The 15,513-nt window shown below is 42.2% G+C and overlaps 2 protein-coding genes across 3 annotated transcripts; one reads left to right on the top strand and one right to left on the bottom strand.

The window, feature by feature from the left end:
• Window positions 1–2,135: 2,135 nt before the first annotated feature.
• On the bottom strand, window positions 2,136–5,002 carry LOC116266529 (putative pentatricopeptide repeat-containing protein At1g53330). Its single transcript, XM_031647761.2, has one exon. It carries the CDS (start codon window positions 4,840–4,842, stop codon window positions 3,406–3,408), a length of 1,437 nt encoding a protein of 478 aa, XP_031503621.1. The 5' UTR covers window positions 4,843–5,002; the 3' UTR covers window positions 2,136–3,405.
• A 577-nt stretch (window positions 5,003–5,579) lies between these two features.
• LOC116267313 (protein HIGH CHLOROPHYLL FLUORESCENCE PHENOTYPE 173, chloroplastic) lies at window positions 5,580–15,413 on the top strand. Of its 2 annotated transcripts, none has more exons than XM_031648993.2 (16): window positions 5,580–5,738; window positions 6,795–7,031; window positions 7,124–7,285; window positions 7,388–7,438; window positions 11,824–11,958; window positions 12,148–12,171; window positions 12,315–12,426; window positions 12,720–12,845; window positions 12,971–13,020; window positions 13,292–13,450; window positions 13,526–13,621; window positions 13,711–13,826; window positions 13,946–14,069; window positions 14,355–14,468; window positions 14,693–14,773; window positions 15,033–15,413. In XM_031648993.2, exons 1-16 carry the CDS (start codon window positions 5,712–5,714, stop codon window positions 15,174–15,176), a joined length of 1,758 nt encoding a protein of 585 aa, XP_031504853.1. In that variant the 5' UTR covers window positions 5,580–5,711; the 3' UTR covers window positions 15,177–15,413. The 2 variants fall into 2 exon arrangements, with proteins under 2 accessions (XP_031504853.1, XP_031504854.1); XM_031648994.2 differs by lacking the exon at window positions 5,580–5,738 and adding an exon at window positions 6,623–6,691.
• Window positions 15,414–15,513: the final 100 nt, after the last annotated feature.

The raw sequence follows: 15,513 nt of genomic DNA, 5'->3' as shown, positions 1-15,513 counted from the left end.
TTCGGTCCGTTCCTTGTACTGCCAGATACGCAGAAAGGTGACTCCTGGTTTTCCTTCCTTTTGGTCTGTTGGTATTCTTTTTTCTCGTCGATCGAGTCTGTACTTCATGGTGTGGGAGATCGTCTTCAATTATGGAAAACTGTGAATACTGTGAGCTGTTGGTCTTCTGTAAGATGTTCTTCTACTTTTTCCTTCATTCGTTTCACCAAGAAGAAAATTGTTAAACGGCAAATTATTCACATAAAGCATATGCTTCTCGATATTATTTTATGTTTATGTGTGTGCCAACTATCAAGTATATTGACATCCCTGCACTTCCTCTTCGAAAAATGATTGGGATGATGCAGTCTTTCGCAATTGAAAGCTTTAGATTATAAGCTCACTGTATTTATCATGTGGATAGGAAGTATGTGTATGGCCAAGTATGCACGTCGACTCCTTGTCATGTATTGTCACATCCTTTTTTACCTAATTGTTCTGCTGAACACGAAGCTCTTTGTCCTATTGCGATGAACCGCTTTCGGCGAAGGTGGAAAATCAAAACTCAAAAGAGATGGCGGACCAGGCCGCCTACGTTAGGAGGCTGTTCCTTCTTCCTTTCAAAAGTTCAACAAGAAAATTGTCAGTCTCGAACTTGCTGGCAGCAGCTGTAGAATATCTTATTCTTACCAGTCGGTCCTTCTCAACCTCAAAGGCTGCATCAAATTTGAGGCACCCATTGCACTGCCGACAAAGAAGACAAACTCAATGGGTACAGCAATAGACCAGCATGGCTGGGTCTCCAACCCAAAAGTTGTTTCTTTGCTGAAAAAGTGACGGTTGAGTTCTGACTTTACAGAAGCCCTTCTCAGAGTCGAGTAACCTCTCAGTCAAAAGTTTTTTTTTTTTTTAGTGCCCTTCTTTTCTTTCTATTTTCCAGGATTCTAAGCCTGCTTTTCCTTGGCAAGACTGACGTAAAAATAACCCAAAACCTGGTTTCTGCACTGGTTAATCAGGCGGCAATTTCGAGGTAGGTTTCAAGTGTTTTTCAGCCAGAAGAGGTTCTGTGCGTCGGTGATGGAGGGTGCCCTCCTTGTACCTGTCCTCCTTTCTCTAAACCTGGTTTAATCAGGTAATATGTCATGCTCCTTGATCAACTTGATGTAGATGCAACTCAAAATCTAATGTTGTTCCGTGGTTGGGCTTGGCGTACTTTAGGTTCACTCAAAATAACCATGACCTCCCAACAACCGGTCCGACTAATTATTTTAACGTACCTGTCTGGGTCCAGGGCGTGACCGTTATTATAAATCCAGTTCATCTGATTAAACCGGACCCATCCACAGCCCTAAAGTCTGCACAGAGTTAACTTTATGTGCGAGAGAAAGATCAATCCGAAAAGTTGACGACAAATTTAATAGAAGAAAGTGGCAGCATCAAGTGAGACGATTTGGTGTCAAGGAGGCACATCAAAACTTTATACTTTTATCAGCAAACTAAGATTAGGCAGACCTACCAATTTATGCAAAGGGGGGACTTGGACATTAGAGAAAGGGACTGCTTATAATAAAAATTAAGAGCTTAGGCCTTGGAGACAGGGACAACACTTTCTAGTTGGAACAGTTGATGGTGCTCACGTAACAAGGACACAAGGGGGATCGCTGGATTCAATCTCAAAAAACCAAGGGGAGAAGGCACTTATTTAACTTGTCGATCATTTGACTGGTTTTTAACATTTTAATTATGAGATTTTGATTAAAAAACAAAGGTCCCACTGTCGTCCAAAAGCGATGGATCGCTCTTGGCGTTCTCAGCTGCTTTTTCTCCTTTCCTGCATTTGTTTTCTGTGAAATCATACATCCTCTCAACTAAATTCAATGCGGACCCACGGTCTTTTCCTTGCAGTCTTGCACACCTAAAAGTGGCATGATGAGACCCATGTATTGTGACCTATAATAATGAAACCCACATGGTTAAAAATAAACGCTCAAGATCGTAGATAATTGCAGAAAACCACATTAAACCACTTGGTCAAGGAAAAGGAAGTCTTTGATTGCATATGTGAGCTATCTCATTCTCATATTATCTTAGAAAGCTATATTTTGTATTACCGTAGTTGAAGAAATCATTCTTCCCAGGGCAAAGAAAACATGAAATTTTCACCATTGAAGGGTAAGAACCTTTGATTAGTGAGGAAAAACTCTTACCAAGTACAATGGAACGAAATGATGTTGTTCTGTTCGCTATAACATCCGAGAAGTCCGTTAAACCTTTTGTGAACACCAATATGGTGGACGAAACTAACCCGCCTCCTGAGAGCGGACAAACAGTTGCGCAAGAAGGTGGTTTTGAACACGCAGTGAATGTAAGGATGCGTGACCATGGACATCCTCTGGCTACGTCCCATTTATGTAATCAACTCACTTTAGCAAAAATGATACTCAGCTATATAATATACCAAGAGCATTTAAATGGACACCACCCACATAATACTTCAGTTAATCACATGGGCCGAGCCACTGCTTTATGCAATAGTACAAGTACTCTGCCTCCCAATGTGGATGGTGTAATAGCAAAAGTACTCAAGCTGCCAGCTCCTTCCCATCTCTTGCTTAATAAAGAGATAACAAGTTTGTGCCTCCGAATCTGCAAGTAGAAGCACTTCTTTGAAAGGAATTACCAGAGGAAGATTTCCGACGTTTATATTAAGCCGAAAGGAATAAGCTTGCCATGAGTAAACCGATGAGCCTGTTTGATATAATGGTAAAATACTCGGGCTACTAACAACAGATTATGGGTTCAATCTTCCATGCCCACTTCTAAGGATGCAAATGGCGTCGCTCTAGCATGGCTCTAACGTAAAGTTCCTAGCCCAACCCGACTTCCAATGCGGGCAGCTGTACTTTGTCTAAACCATATGCATCCCTAAGCCGCTTCCTGCAGCGAGTAAAAATTAAAAAAATTGTCATAATGGGCACTCCGCGCTGACATACTGGTTGTGGAGAGGGATTCCCTTGTTCTTTAACTTAATACCATCCATTCCAATACTTATAAATTCCTCCCCCTTGTTGTGACATGGCTGAATTCCAAAAGCAGAGCATCCCAACGACAGCCTGAACAGTGAAAGTGGTGGAACTAATTCTCTGTTCCTGTCCAAACATGAGATCTGTCTGACTCTAATTTAGTTTTTGGCACGCCTCTTCACTTTGCCAGCTCCGAGGCACATTCTTCTGCAATTTAGCTTCTTCCACAGCTCATGTCCTCTCCCTCACTAAGACCGTTTCTTGCAGAGTAATAAAGTCAAGTTGTTCAGATTTTTAATCAATTTACAATCCCGATCAACTCAGTACTTCCTCGTCATGAGTTGTGGGGACTGCTCTGTACTTAATAAACTAGTTGTATATGATCCCACACCGACCAACGTCTTCATACTTCTGCAATACTATCGAGAAGCCTGCACAGCTCGTCCCTGTCACAGTTCCCACAAACCCTCTGAATCGCCACCTCCCACATTGGCAAATCAGCTGCAGAACTCTTAGAGACGCTAGTTAGAATAGATTCCAGCAGCTTCAAATTGCAGGTTTTACAGATTGAGTCAATGAACTTCTTCAAGTTCACACCATGAGGAGTAAAACTTTTGAACAGCATCTCGTCCAGAAGAAAAGCAGCATCCTCAAGCTCCCCTGCATCGCACAATCCATCGAAAACCATCCTGTAAGTGACGACGTCAGGCAGGCATTCCCACCTCGGCATATCCTCAAACACGTCCATGGCGTCCCTCACCCTCCCCGCAGCGCAGAGGCTACCGACCAAAGTGTTGAACGTGAACACATCGGGTTTAAGCTTTTTGCTCACCATTTGATCAAATGTGGAGAAGGCCGCGTCGAATTCCCCATTCTTGCAGAACCCATTGATCATAGAGTTGTAGAAAACCGTATCCGCTTCGCATCCGTTTGCCTTCATCTCTTTCATCACCGCATCTACTTTCTCGCGACGCCCGGACCTAAAGAGTCCGGTCATCAGCGTCGCGTAAACCGCTGCATCCGACACGATCCCGCTTGCCTCCATCTCCTCCTTGAGCCTGAACGCCGCGGGAAGGTCGTTCGCCACGCACAGGCCCTTAATCAAAGACGTGTAGACGACGAGCGTCGGCTCAATATGGTGAATTCTCCACATCTCTTCCTTCAATCTGAAGGCCGCGTCCAGATCCGACCTCCTACAGAAGTAAGAGATAAGAGTTCCGAAAGTGACGCCGTTCGGCCGGATCCTCCTCTCGATCATTTCCGTCAATAAGTCTCTCGCTTCGCCGATCGAGTCGTTAGAACAGCAGGCTTTGATCAAAATATTGTAGGTGCAAGCATCGGGGACGCAGAGGGAATTGAGATCGTCTTGAAGATCGCGGATCTTCTCGAATTGCCTGCAATTGAAGAGGGCATTGAGGAGGGAGTTAACCGATCGCGCCGTCCGTTTACAGCCGAAGGACGGCATCGAGTCGAACGTGCGGATCGCCGGCCTCGGGAGCCGGGATCGGCCATAAGAGCGGATGACGTTGCAGAACAGCGGCTCCTTGGGGACGAACCGGGGCCATTCCGACTTCATCATGGAGATGACGCGTTCCATCTCCGGGAACATACGAGCACGGCCGAGCCGCTCCACGACGAGGTCATAGGAGAGGTAGCTCCGGCGGAAGGGTTTCTTTGGGTCAGCGTCAGGGTTAGGGTTTTCGAAGAGTTTCAGGGCGACAACGGGATCCTTCTGTTGGCGGATGAGGCGGGAGACACTATAGGGGTTTAGGGTTTTCCCGCCGGTGCGGCGGCCGGCGGCGGCCGGTGTACCCATCGTTCTCGTGGAGGAACAAGCCATAACGTCCCATTTTCTGTTCGCGCCTCGCAGTGAGGGCTTCGATTTTTGGGACGCCAAAATGGTAAGGTTACACCAAAGAGAATGCAAACGTCAAGCCGGCTCCAATCACAAGACTCATCAGTTGGGTTTGATAATGCATATGCAGAAAACCGGCGACTAGCAACCGACTGATAATATATCCCCAGATGACAAATATACGCATATAAAATAAGCGTTTACTATTAAAGTGGTGTATATTAAACTTAATTAATGTAATGTATATTCTTTCTAAGCATGCCGGGGCACCATATATTGCAAATATCACGTACCCCATATTCTCTATGAATCGATTCAATTCATGAAATTTTTGTTCTTTTATATGGGTAACTGTATCACATCAAACCCATTTAATTTGTTATCATAAAAATAGTATTAATCGTTAGCCCTTAAGTCGATTCGAATCATCTTACTTTTGCAATGCAAATAACCAAATTCAAAACTAAAACTTCCGACTTCAATTGAACAGAAGTTCCTTTGAGAAGACCCTGAGAAGAAAACAAAGAAATCCTCCCCACATGGTTGTTTTTCCATTTGTTTATTTTCAGTTCGGTTTGGATCCTTTTCGGATCAAATTCTTATCATGAATCTGATCCGTGTATTTGGATCGTGGACCCGTTTTGGATGATCGAGCTGCGCTCGCACTTGTCATAACAAAGAAAATAATAAAAATATCTCCCCACATTGGGTCCATCGCTCGTTGATCGTGTGGCCTGTAACTGTCCGAAAGATTTCCTTCGATTATTCTCTCTCTCGATCGAACTCTCCCGAGAGAGAGCCACGTTGTCGTTAAATTATCGCTCTCATACCCGCTACTCGGTTGCACACCGATTATGGATTCTTGCGTTCTTAATGTGCAGGTAATTTTATTGCTTTGCTACTGAAATGCGCACTTCTCTGTCTCTCTCTCTCTCTCTCTTGTTGAGCGCAGTGAGCGTGCAACAGAGAAGTCGGCGAAGGCAGGCATATGGATGAAAATAGAATTGCATTGGTTTAATGGAACAAATTGGTTTGATGGGAAACCATCAATTATTGCTTTTTTCTTTGTTTAGACATTCTACTGTAGCTACTGGGTAGATGGTATTCATATGTTGGTTCTTGGAGGCTTCCTGTTAATCAGAAGTTCTGGAAGATTTGATGTCCTTCTTGCGGGCTCCAAGTGCTCTTTTTTGTTGAAAATTCGAGACTCTGGCATTTGTGCATTGGTCTCTTTTGTCAACTGTGGGATCATGGGAACTTCTGTTTTACCGTATGTATTGAGCTTTAATCTACTGAAGTTCATTTTTGTCAAGTTTCAGTAGTTAAGATGTTTGTGAAATGAAAAGACGGGTGCCATCCTGCCCAAATTGTAAAAAAGTGGAGATGAGAAAATAATAGTTGTACTGTAACGGTTTTGTAAATGATTCTGTCTCTACGGTCATTCTCATGGAGATTTTCTAAATCAACGACTGATTGATGAGGCTTCAAAAACAGTGTGATTCTGGTGGGGCTCATGTTAATGGCGAGTCTGTTCTCCCGATTCAACAGAGTGGCGACACTTTCAGATATTGTTGGCTTCGTCGATTCAGATGCTGCAGATCCTGCATTATTTAAAATTTTATAATCAAACGTACGGGCTGCATCTTTTTTTTATGAATCATATGGTAGATGAATAATACTGTACGCTATGAGAGGATGATTCTGCTTCCATGCTTCAGAAACCTTTAGATAAGATTTTAGTGTTCTGTTCGTTGCCAAATTGCAGAATCATCCCTGTTAATTTTCATCCTAAAACCGTCCGATGGTGTAATGGGATTGCTGATCCTGTCGTCAGGTTATATAACTGCATGAACTCAGTTTACTGTGCAATTTCAGAATATCTTTTATAGTGTTTGCTGCAGAACATTTTTTCATCTAATGTTCCTCTGGGAATGCAGGGTTGTTCTACATATTCTGTTGGTAGAAAATACAATGAGAAGAGGCTGCTCACCTCTAGCTTTAAACAGTTCATTCATCTGAACGACAGACAGCACCAATTTCAGAAATCGTTGTTGCCATCCATTCCAAAACACTCGTCTGTCACCGTCTTTGCTAAAGCTGATAGGCAGGGTTGGGATTTTGGTAGATTTTTAAAGACACTGTACTTTTTTAACGGGCCACCCTCTCCTGCTAAGGTATCTTTGTATTCCTAAACTTTTGTTATTGACAATTTTTAGACAATGTTAATTATCTTACTGTCCCTTGTTTTACTTGTGTGCATCTATAGTTTTTTGAGTTCATTCTGGAGAAGCTTTCAAGTTCAACAACAAGTGAGCCAATTAAGAAAATGAAAAATAACGAAGTGATCCTCGTAGCTGGAGCCACTGGTGGTGTAGGAAAAAGAGTAGTTGACATTCTACGCAAGAAGGGTCTGCCGGTTCGCATCCTGGTAAATTGGGACTTTAAACGTTCTATAATGTGCTTTTATTGTGCAAGTACATTTTGCATGGCCTAGGTTCTTATTTTCTTTCTGAACTCTCATACTGGTCAGGTCAGGAATGCCGAAAAAGCCAGGGCTATGTTTGGATCAGATGTTGACGTGGTAAGTAATGCATGTTTTTTTCTAATATATGTATATAGAACCTTGAACTGGTCGTGAAAGAAACACATTTGTGAATCCTTTCTTATTGGAAGTTTATAGCCAATATTTATTCAAGCTTAGGACGGGTGCTCTTTCTCAAAATGTTCCCAGAGCTGCAGTAAAGCTCAGAGGTTTTATCAGCTGAATTCTGCACCATGGCCAGCTGCATTCCCAAAGAAATCTGAATTCCTTGTCCAACACCTCCTTCACCTCCCAAAGAAAACTGAATTGAGTAGTAGAAGAAAATGTTACTTTAATGAAATTGCGACAATAATTGGCATTGATCTGACAACTACCAAGTAACTAACTTTTCTTTGAGTTCTACAGAATGAACTCAGTGTCACAGGAAATCACAAGCCAATAGCATAGGTTGCTCAGGAATTGATCCTTGGAGATGGTTAACTAAATGTGCTAGGTGGTGTGTTATTCTGCTAAGCCCATCAATAGTATAACCAAATTTCAGTGCCCATTTCTTATTATTGTTGACAATGGTGCCAAATTTTACCACAATACAATCATGTGTATGCACATACCACATATGTGGTTTTGTAACTGATAAGATTAGAAAGAATAATCTTTGATTAACATCGAAATCTGCCCTAACTCCTCTTTATATAGACTAGAGGAGAGAGAGAAGTTACAAGAGAAACATCTAAAGGAAAAGTTATTACAAAAGTACCCTCTTAAACCTAAAACTGAATATAAACACATCTTAACACTCCCCCTCAAGTTGGAGCGTATATGTCAAATAGGCTCAACTTGGAACAGCAGCTTTGGAATGGTCCCCTTGCAAGAGCCTTAGTAAAGATATCAGCCGTTTGCCCTGTAGTTGAAATGTGTGAGGTACTTACAAACCCCTTTTGAATCATGTCTCTAGTATAGTGACAATCTACTTCAACATGTTTGGTTCTTTCATGAAAAGCCGGATTATTAGCAATAAACAGTGCAGCTTTGTTATCACATAACAGTTGCATAGGAAGAGGCACTTCGACAGTAAGATCCAACATCAGGGATCTAACCCACATAACTTCAGCAGTACCCTGAGCCATAGCTCTATACTCAGATTCTGCGCAACCACAGTTTGCTTCTTACTCTTCCATGTAACCAAGTTGGATCCAATAAACACACAAAATCCAGTAGTGGATTTTCTGTCTGAGGGGCATCCTGCATAGTCGACATCAACATACACAGATATAGTGAGTGAGGTACCATTCTGAAAGAAGAGTCCCGTTCCTGGTGAATTCTTTAGATACCTAAGAATCATCATAGCAGCATCCCAATGAACTTTCTTGGGCTTATCCATAAATTGACTCACTCTGCTAACAGCATAGGCAATGTCAGGTCGAGTAACAGTGATGTATAGGAGCTTCCCAACAATCCCTCTATACTGTCTCGCATCAACATCTTCAGTATCATCATCATACAAGCGGGTATTGATATCCATAGGCGTGGATGCAGGCCGACACCCCAGCATCTCTGTCTCTTGCAAAACATCAGTAACGTATTTCCTCTGGCACATGATAAGGCCCTTTTGATTTCTGGCAAACTCAATACCAAGGAAATAACGTAGTTCACCAAGGTCCTTGGTGACAAAGTGTTGTCCAAGGACATCCTTGATGTTGGAAATCCCCTGATCATCATCCCCTGTAACAATGATATCATCAACATAAACAAGAACTATCACCGTACCTGTAGAAGTCTTCTTGACAAAGAGGGAATGGTCGGCCGAAGAACGTCTGAAGCCCTCATTCTCAATATTCTCTGACAATTTCTGAAACCAAGCTCGAGGACTCTGTTTCAGACCATAAATCGCCTTTCGCAATCTGCACACTTTCTGACACTCCCCCTCAGCAACAAACCCTGGTGGTTGCTGCATATACACTTCTTCATGTAAGTCACCATAGAGAAAGGCATTTTTGACATCAAGCTGTGAGAGGGACCAATTCTTGCTGACAGCCACAGCAAGGAGAATCCGTAAGGAAGCATGTCGTGCCACAGGAGAGAAGGTATCATAATAATCAACCCCATAAGTTTGGGTATAGCCTTTTGCAACCAGACGAGCCTTATATCTGTCAATACTGCCATCTGCTCGGTATTTGATAGTAAAGACCCATCTGCAACCAACAATGGCTGCATCAGCTGAAGGAGTAACAAGTGTCCAGGTGCCTCTAGACTGAAGAGCATCCATCTCTTCTTGCATAGCTGCTGCCCATTTGGGATCAGAGAGAGCATCCATGGGATTCTGTGGAAGAGCAATAGCAGACAGCCCCTTGACAAACTGTCGGTACATAGGGGTGAGTCTATCCATGGATAAATGACCAGAGATAGGATGCAAAGTGCAACTGCGTTTGCCTTTCCTTTGAGCAATGGGCACATCAAGTTCATTAGGAGCAGGAACATGCTCGTGACAGACTCCTATGTCATCATTACATAAAACATTGTCAGTTGAGTTTGTGTCAGGAATTACCTTGGGCGTGCTGGGTGAAGGCACAGGTGCACATTGAACAGGCGCAGCAGGCTTAGTACGACGTTGGTAGACAGCCCCAAAACGTGGATCAACTGGGTTTGGACAACTCATGAGAGGTAGAGGAAATTGGACTTCATCATTTAATTCAGGCGCCCTTAATTGAGTTCCATTTGGGGAGAAGAAAGAGGTTGATTCAAAAAATGTAACATCAGCACTCACATAATACCGACGAGTAGAAGGATCATAACAGCGATATCCCTTTTGAGTGCGGGAATAACCAACAAAGATCGTTTTGATGGCCCGAGGAGACAACTTATCTCGCCCAGGACCAAGCAACTGAACAAAGGCAACACATCCAAAAACACGAGGTGGAACAGAAAACAAGTCTCTGTCAGGAAAGAGGACAGAGATAGGAATAAGGTCTCCCAACACAGATGACGGCATACGATTAATAAGATAGCATGCTGTGAGAACAGCATCGCCCCAGTAAGAATGGGGAACATGGCTGCAAGGGAATCCCACATATCCTTTGCACTTTCCTTATGCAGGACTTCATTGGCAATGTCTTGAGTAAGAGTACCAACAATCCATACCATAACCAACGAATTATCTTTAAACCAAGTAGTATATTTTCCTACCTTCTGTACGGGCTCGGGCTCCAATATAAGATGTTCCTTCTCATGAGCGATCAAGGTTCTTTTTACTTGCATGGCCCACATCTCGTAATTACCCCCATCCATTTTGGTGATAAAGCTGGAAAATGGGGAACTCTTCATCTCTCCCGACGACACAAAGGAAGAGGTATTAGCGCCGCTGCTAATTTCAGACATCGCTCAACACAATGGAGGAAACCGAGCCACGGAATAGGAAGTGCAGGCAAAAAGAAGACAATCACATATCGAAAGACAACATGCTGATCATGAAGCAGTTAACACGGGCAGCAATCCATAAGTCTGATCGGCTGGAAGAGGCAACAACAGAACTGAACGAAGACGGATTACCAGAGGCGACAGCGAAGACGCTGAGAGGAAAATCAGCGTGTAGAGCAGCGGCGGAGTAGAGGAGGCGATGCAGCGAAGACGCTGAGAAGAAAATCAGCGTGCAGGGCAGCGGCGGAGCAGAGGAGAGTGGTGGAGACAGCAGAGGCGATGCAGCGTGCAGCGGCGATTCAGCGGCAGCGGAGAAGCAACAGTGACAGACGGCGGCGGCGGGCGGAGGTGACAGCCACGGCGGGCAGCGGCGAAGATGACTGCAACAGCGGACGGAGGCGTCGGGCGGAGAAGACAGCAACGGGCGGAGGCGTCGGGTGGAGAGGTCAGCGACGGGCGGAGGCGTCGGGTGGAGAGGTCAGGACAGCGACTGGCAGAGGCGTCGGGTGGAGAGGTCAGCGACGGGCGGAGATGGGTGGACACGAGCGGGTGGAGGAAGCGCAGCGATGGGCGCGGTCAGGCGGCGGGCGGCGCCGCTCAATCGGCGCGCCAAGGAGGAGGAGACGGCTGCTGCTCTGATACCATGATAAGATTAGAAAGAATAATCTTTGATTAACATCGAAATCTGCCCTAACTCCTCTTTATATAGACTAGAGGAGAGAGAGAAGTTACAAGAGAAACATCTAAAGGAAAAGTTATTACAAAAGTACCCTCTTAAACCTAAAACTGAATATAAACACATCTTAATAGTAACGATATAATTCGGGCTGCATTTCTGAGTCTGCATGTGTGTGTGTTGCGTATGTATGTGTTGTCTGACAGTAAACTCTGAAATTGGTTCTGATATATGGACTCACTTTGTACAGTGGTGGATAGAATGTTCATATGTTTCATTTTTTATTCATATTATTTTTCCTTTCTTATGTGTATTTTTCAAATTCTAACCATAGATAGTTGGAGACATTACGAAGGCAGAGACACTTTCTCCAGAATATTTCAAGAGCGTGAAAAAAGTCATAAATGCAGTCTCTGTCATTGTTGGCCCAAAGGAAGGGGACACTCCTGACCGGGCAAAATACAACCAAGTACGTTCTTGATCTTGTACTCCATCAAAAAACTAATTTTTCCTTGACTTATTTAAAAAAAGGAAAAGAAACCTCCATCCACCTTTTCCTCTGCTTTATATATGTTCTGTAAAATAAAGATTCTATGCACATGATCTTGGCCTAAAGGGCATGACATTTTCTAAATTAATTTTGCCTTATTATTTGCAGGGGATCAGGTTCTTTGAGCCAGAGGTAGTAAAATCCTGCCTATTTGATGCGTCAACAATGAGTGTTTATAGTTGGCTTCAAACTTTTATCTATTTGCTTCCATATAATCTTATTTGTCTCAACTTACATTCATTGCATCATCAACACATTTCTTTCTACCATAATAGATAAAAGGTGATTCTCCTGAAAAGGTGGAGTACGATGGAATGAGAAACTTGATCAATGCAGTGAAGCATGGTGTCGGATATCGAAACGGGAAACTTATATTTGGATTTAAAGGTAACAGCAACCCCCTTTGTTAAGCTGAAAATTACGTGATCTTCCAATTATGCATGTTATATGATGGACTATCAGGTTTTTATTGTCAACTATAGTGAAAGAAAGCTACCAAAAGTTGTATGTTCTTTGATGCTTCAACAAAGTCATGCTCTATCACATCATAAAATTGCAACACAGAAAGAAAGAAGTAGTGCATATCTGTTGACCATCCATCGTTGCCCTGTTTTGCTTATGTTTTCCATAAATGTGGCATAGAACAATACTTAATGTGATTTGGTTATTTCTCTTTTCAGATGGCATGTCTGGAGGGCTTGCATGGGGTGCTCTAGATGATGTTGTTATGGGAGGTGTAAGTGAAAGTACATTTCAGATCAATCCAAATGGTGGTGAACTGGATGGTGCAACAGGGATTTTTAAAGGCCTGTAATCTCTGTCCTTTTGTTATCAATATTACCAAGACTTATAAAACCTTCTTCCAGTTCCTATCCTACATGACGCCTTTTATGCTTCCTATCAGTAACATGATTCTGTTGCCATTAACCAGGACGTGTTTCCACTGCCAACAATGGTGGATTTACAAGTATCAGGACAAAGGTAAACATTTTACTTCTATTGTAATGAGGATGGTTCTTCTGTGTTCCAATATGTGGTCTTTGTGGGTCTGCCTGTGAGTCATGCACTTCTTATTTAAAAAATGCCACTGCAGTCACTTTAAAAGTCCTTATGATCACTCTCTGTTTGACTAATTCTTACTCTTAAATCATTGTCCTTTTGTTATCGTATAAAAGCTGTCGAAACAACTTTCACATGTTCACTATTTCCATATCCATGTGATTTTCCTCGGTGTTAATTGTGCTCCTTTCAGAACTTCCCTGTACCTCTAGATCTTTCTGCCTATGATGGTTTGGAACTCCGACTCAAAGGTGATGGTTGCCGTTATAAACTTATTTTGCGCACCAGCTCTGAATGGGACACAGTGGGATATACTGCAAGCTTCGACACTGTAAATGGAGAATGGCAAAATGTAAGTATGGCAAGCTAGCAAGGTCAACTTTTTGTAGTTACTATTTTCCGCTAATCCCGTCATCCAATAAATCAGGTCCAGGTGCAGTTTGCTTCTTTGAGACCTATATTTCGTGCACGGACTGTAAAAGATGCTCCACCATTTGATCCAAGTAGAGTTATATCATTGCAGGTCCTCTAATCTTTACATTCAAAATCATGTATTGCTTTTATGTTCCCGAATTCTTTTTGCTCATTAAAAATCTATTGAACTTTTTGCAGCTTATGTATAGTAAGTTTGAATATGATGGAAAACTGAATCCCACATTTAAGGAAGGTGAATTTCAGCTCCCTCTTACAAGTATAAGAGCATATATTCAGGATCCTGTCAAGCCAAGGTAGTGAAGTAGCTTCTTTTCTCTACTTATCTTCTCTATATGTGTGTGTCCGTTTACAAATATATGAAAGTCATTGCATGTTCAATTTTTTATTCAATTTCACTTTTAACTTCTCGTAGGTTTGTTCATGTGAGCTCTGCTGGTGTTACTCGGCCTGAAAGGCCTGGACTTGATTTAACGAAGCAGCCTCCTGCTGTACGCTTGAATAAGGAGTTGGGTTATATTCTTACATTTAAATTGAAGGTATATTCCTATTTTTTTACACACATAATCAAAGAAAATAACTATATAAAATGTACCTAGAGGAAGCAATACTACACGCTTGATTTTACACCAGTATCTCAGTTTAGGGAACTAAACAGTGACTGCCTCATTTTATATGTCTTTGTGGTCCTGATTTGGTTTAGCTCAAGCAATCCATATATGATCAAATGTCTGAAACATGTAAATCGTCTAATTTTGTGGTAGTATACATGAATTGAAGCAACAAATGGTAGATGATTGTGTTTTTCCTTTGTTTCAACTTAGGGAGAAGATTTGATACGAGAGAGTGGTTTTCCATACACAATCATAAGGCCTTGTGCACTGACTGAAGAGCCTGCCGGCGCTGATCTCATTTTTGACCAGGGCGACAACATAACAGTGCTCATTCTTCTCTCTTTTTCTTTTTTCCCTATTTTGCCATTGTATTAGATTTTGCCTAGATATAATACTACCACATATGTTATGCCTTGAGTTTCTGCTATCATTAAAGTTTGCAGGAAACCTATTTTAAAGAGGATAGAAAACTTAATGTTCGTATCACCACTCTGAACAAACCAAGCCAGTAACATATGATTCTGACAGACAGTTTGTACATGACGCAGGGAAAGATATCGAGAGAAGAGATTGCTCGCATGTGTGTTGCTGCTCTTGAATGTCCAGCTGCACTCAACAAGACATTCGAGGTTTTACTTCCTGAAAGTCCAGTGTAGACTGTAGCGCTTAATTTGCATTTTGGAACTATAATATGTTTAAAAGGCTGTAGTTGTCACTGAGCAACCTTCTTTCTTTATAGCTAAAGTTTTCTCCCTGCCCATACATAGTGCACTTCTTTTCCTTAAAATTATTTGCTGCAACATTGTGCAAAACTAATCCATGTGGGTTTTGGACTCTGCAAAATTTATTCTGTCGGACAATAACTGTTCACTTGCTTTGGCCTTGTAGGTCAAAAGTGTTGTTCCATTTAGTGAACCTTTCACCGTGGACCCAAACAACCCTCCTGCCGAGAAGGATTATGACGTCTACTTCAAGAATTTGAAGGAAGGTATTACAGGGAAAGAAGACTTGGAGGCCCCTGTAACAGCATGACTCCCATATAATTTTACTCCATCATCTGAAAATACATGTGAACTATCTTGAGCACAGTTGCCTCTATGAGGCATGCATGGTGTAACCATTGCGTCCCTGGCATGCATGTGATATATCATGTATAGTGCTTTGTATTTTAGTACAGATAAAACTCAATTCAGGAGAGCCTTTTTGTATATGCTGTAAAGATACTAAAGCTTTCTAATGCTTACTGCATGATGTTTTTGGGTGATTTAATCTTTCTCTTCAACAATTCGCCAAACAAATGCACAGATACTCTTTCCATAGTTTAGAATTATTGAATATGGATATACTGTTCTGATCTCTATCAACTGTA

The sequence above is a fragment of the Nymphaea colorata genome, chromosome 13 (genome assembly GCF_008831285.2).
Source record: "Nymphaea colorata isolate Beijing-Zhang1983 chromosome 13, ASM883128v2, whole genome shotgun sequence".
Lineage (NCBI taxonomy): Eukaryota > Viridiplantae > Streptophyta > Magnoliopsida > Nymphaeales > Nymphaeaceae > Nymphaea > Nymphaea colorata.
The sequence above is the reverse complement of the archived record's forward strand: the minus strand, read 5'-3'. Positions and strand labels throughout refer to the sequence as shown.

Bases quoted from the DNA above. Each gene is read 5' to 3' on its own strand.
- LOC116267313 (XM_031648993.2), top strand. From the start codon at position 5,712: ATGGATTCTTGCGTTCTTAATGTGCAG. The intron at 5,739-6,794 runs GTAATTTTATTG...CTGGGAATGCAG, and splicing joins CTTGCGTTCTTAATGTGCAG to GGTTGTTCTACATATTCTGT. The intron at 13,827-13,945 runs GTAGTGAAGTAG...AACTTCTCGTAG, and splicing joins CAGGATCCTGTCAAGCCAAG to GTTTGTTCATGTGAGCTCTG.
- LOC116266529 (XM_031647761.2), bottom strand. From the start codon at position 4,842: ATGGCTTGTTCCTCCACGAGAACGATGGGTACACCGGCCGCCGCCGGC.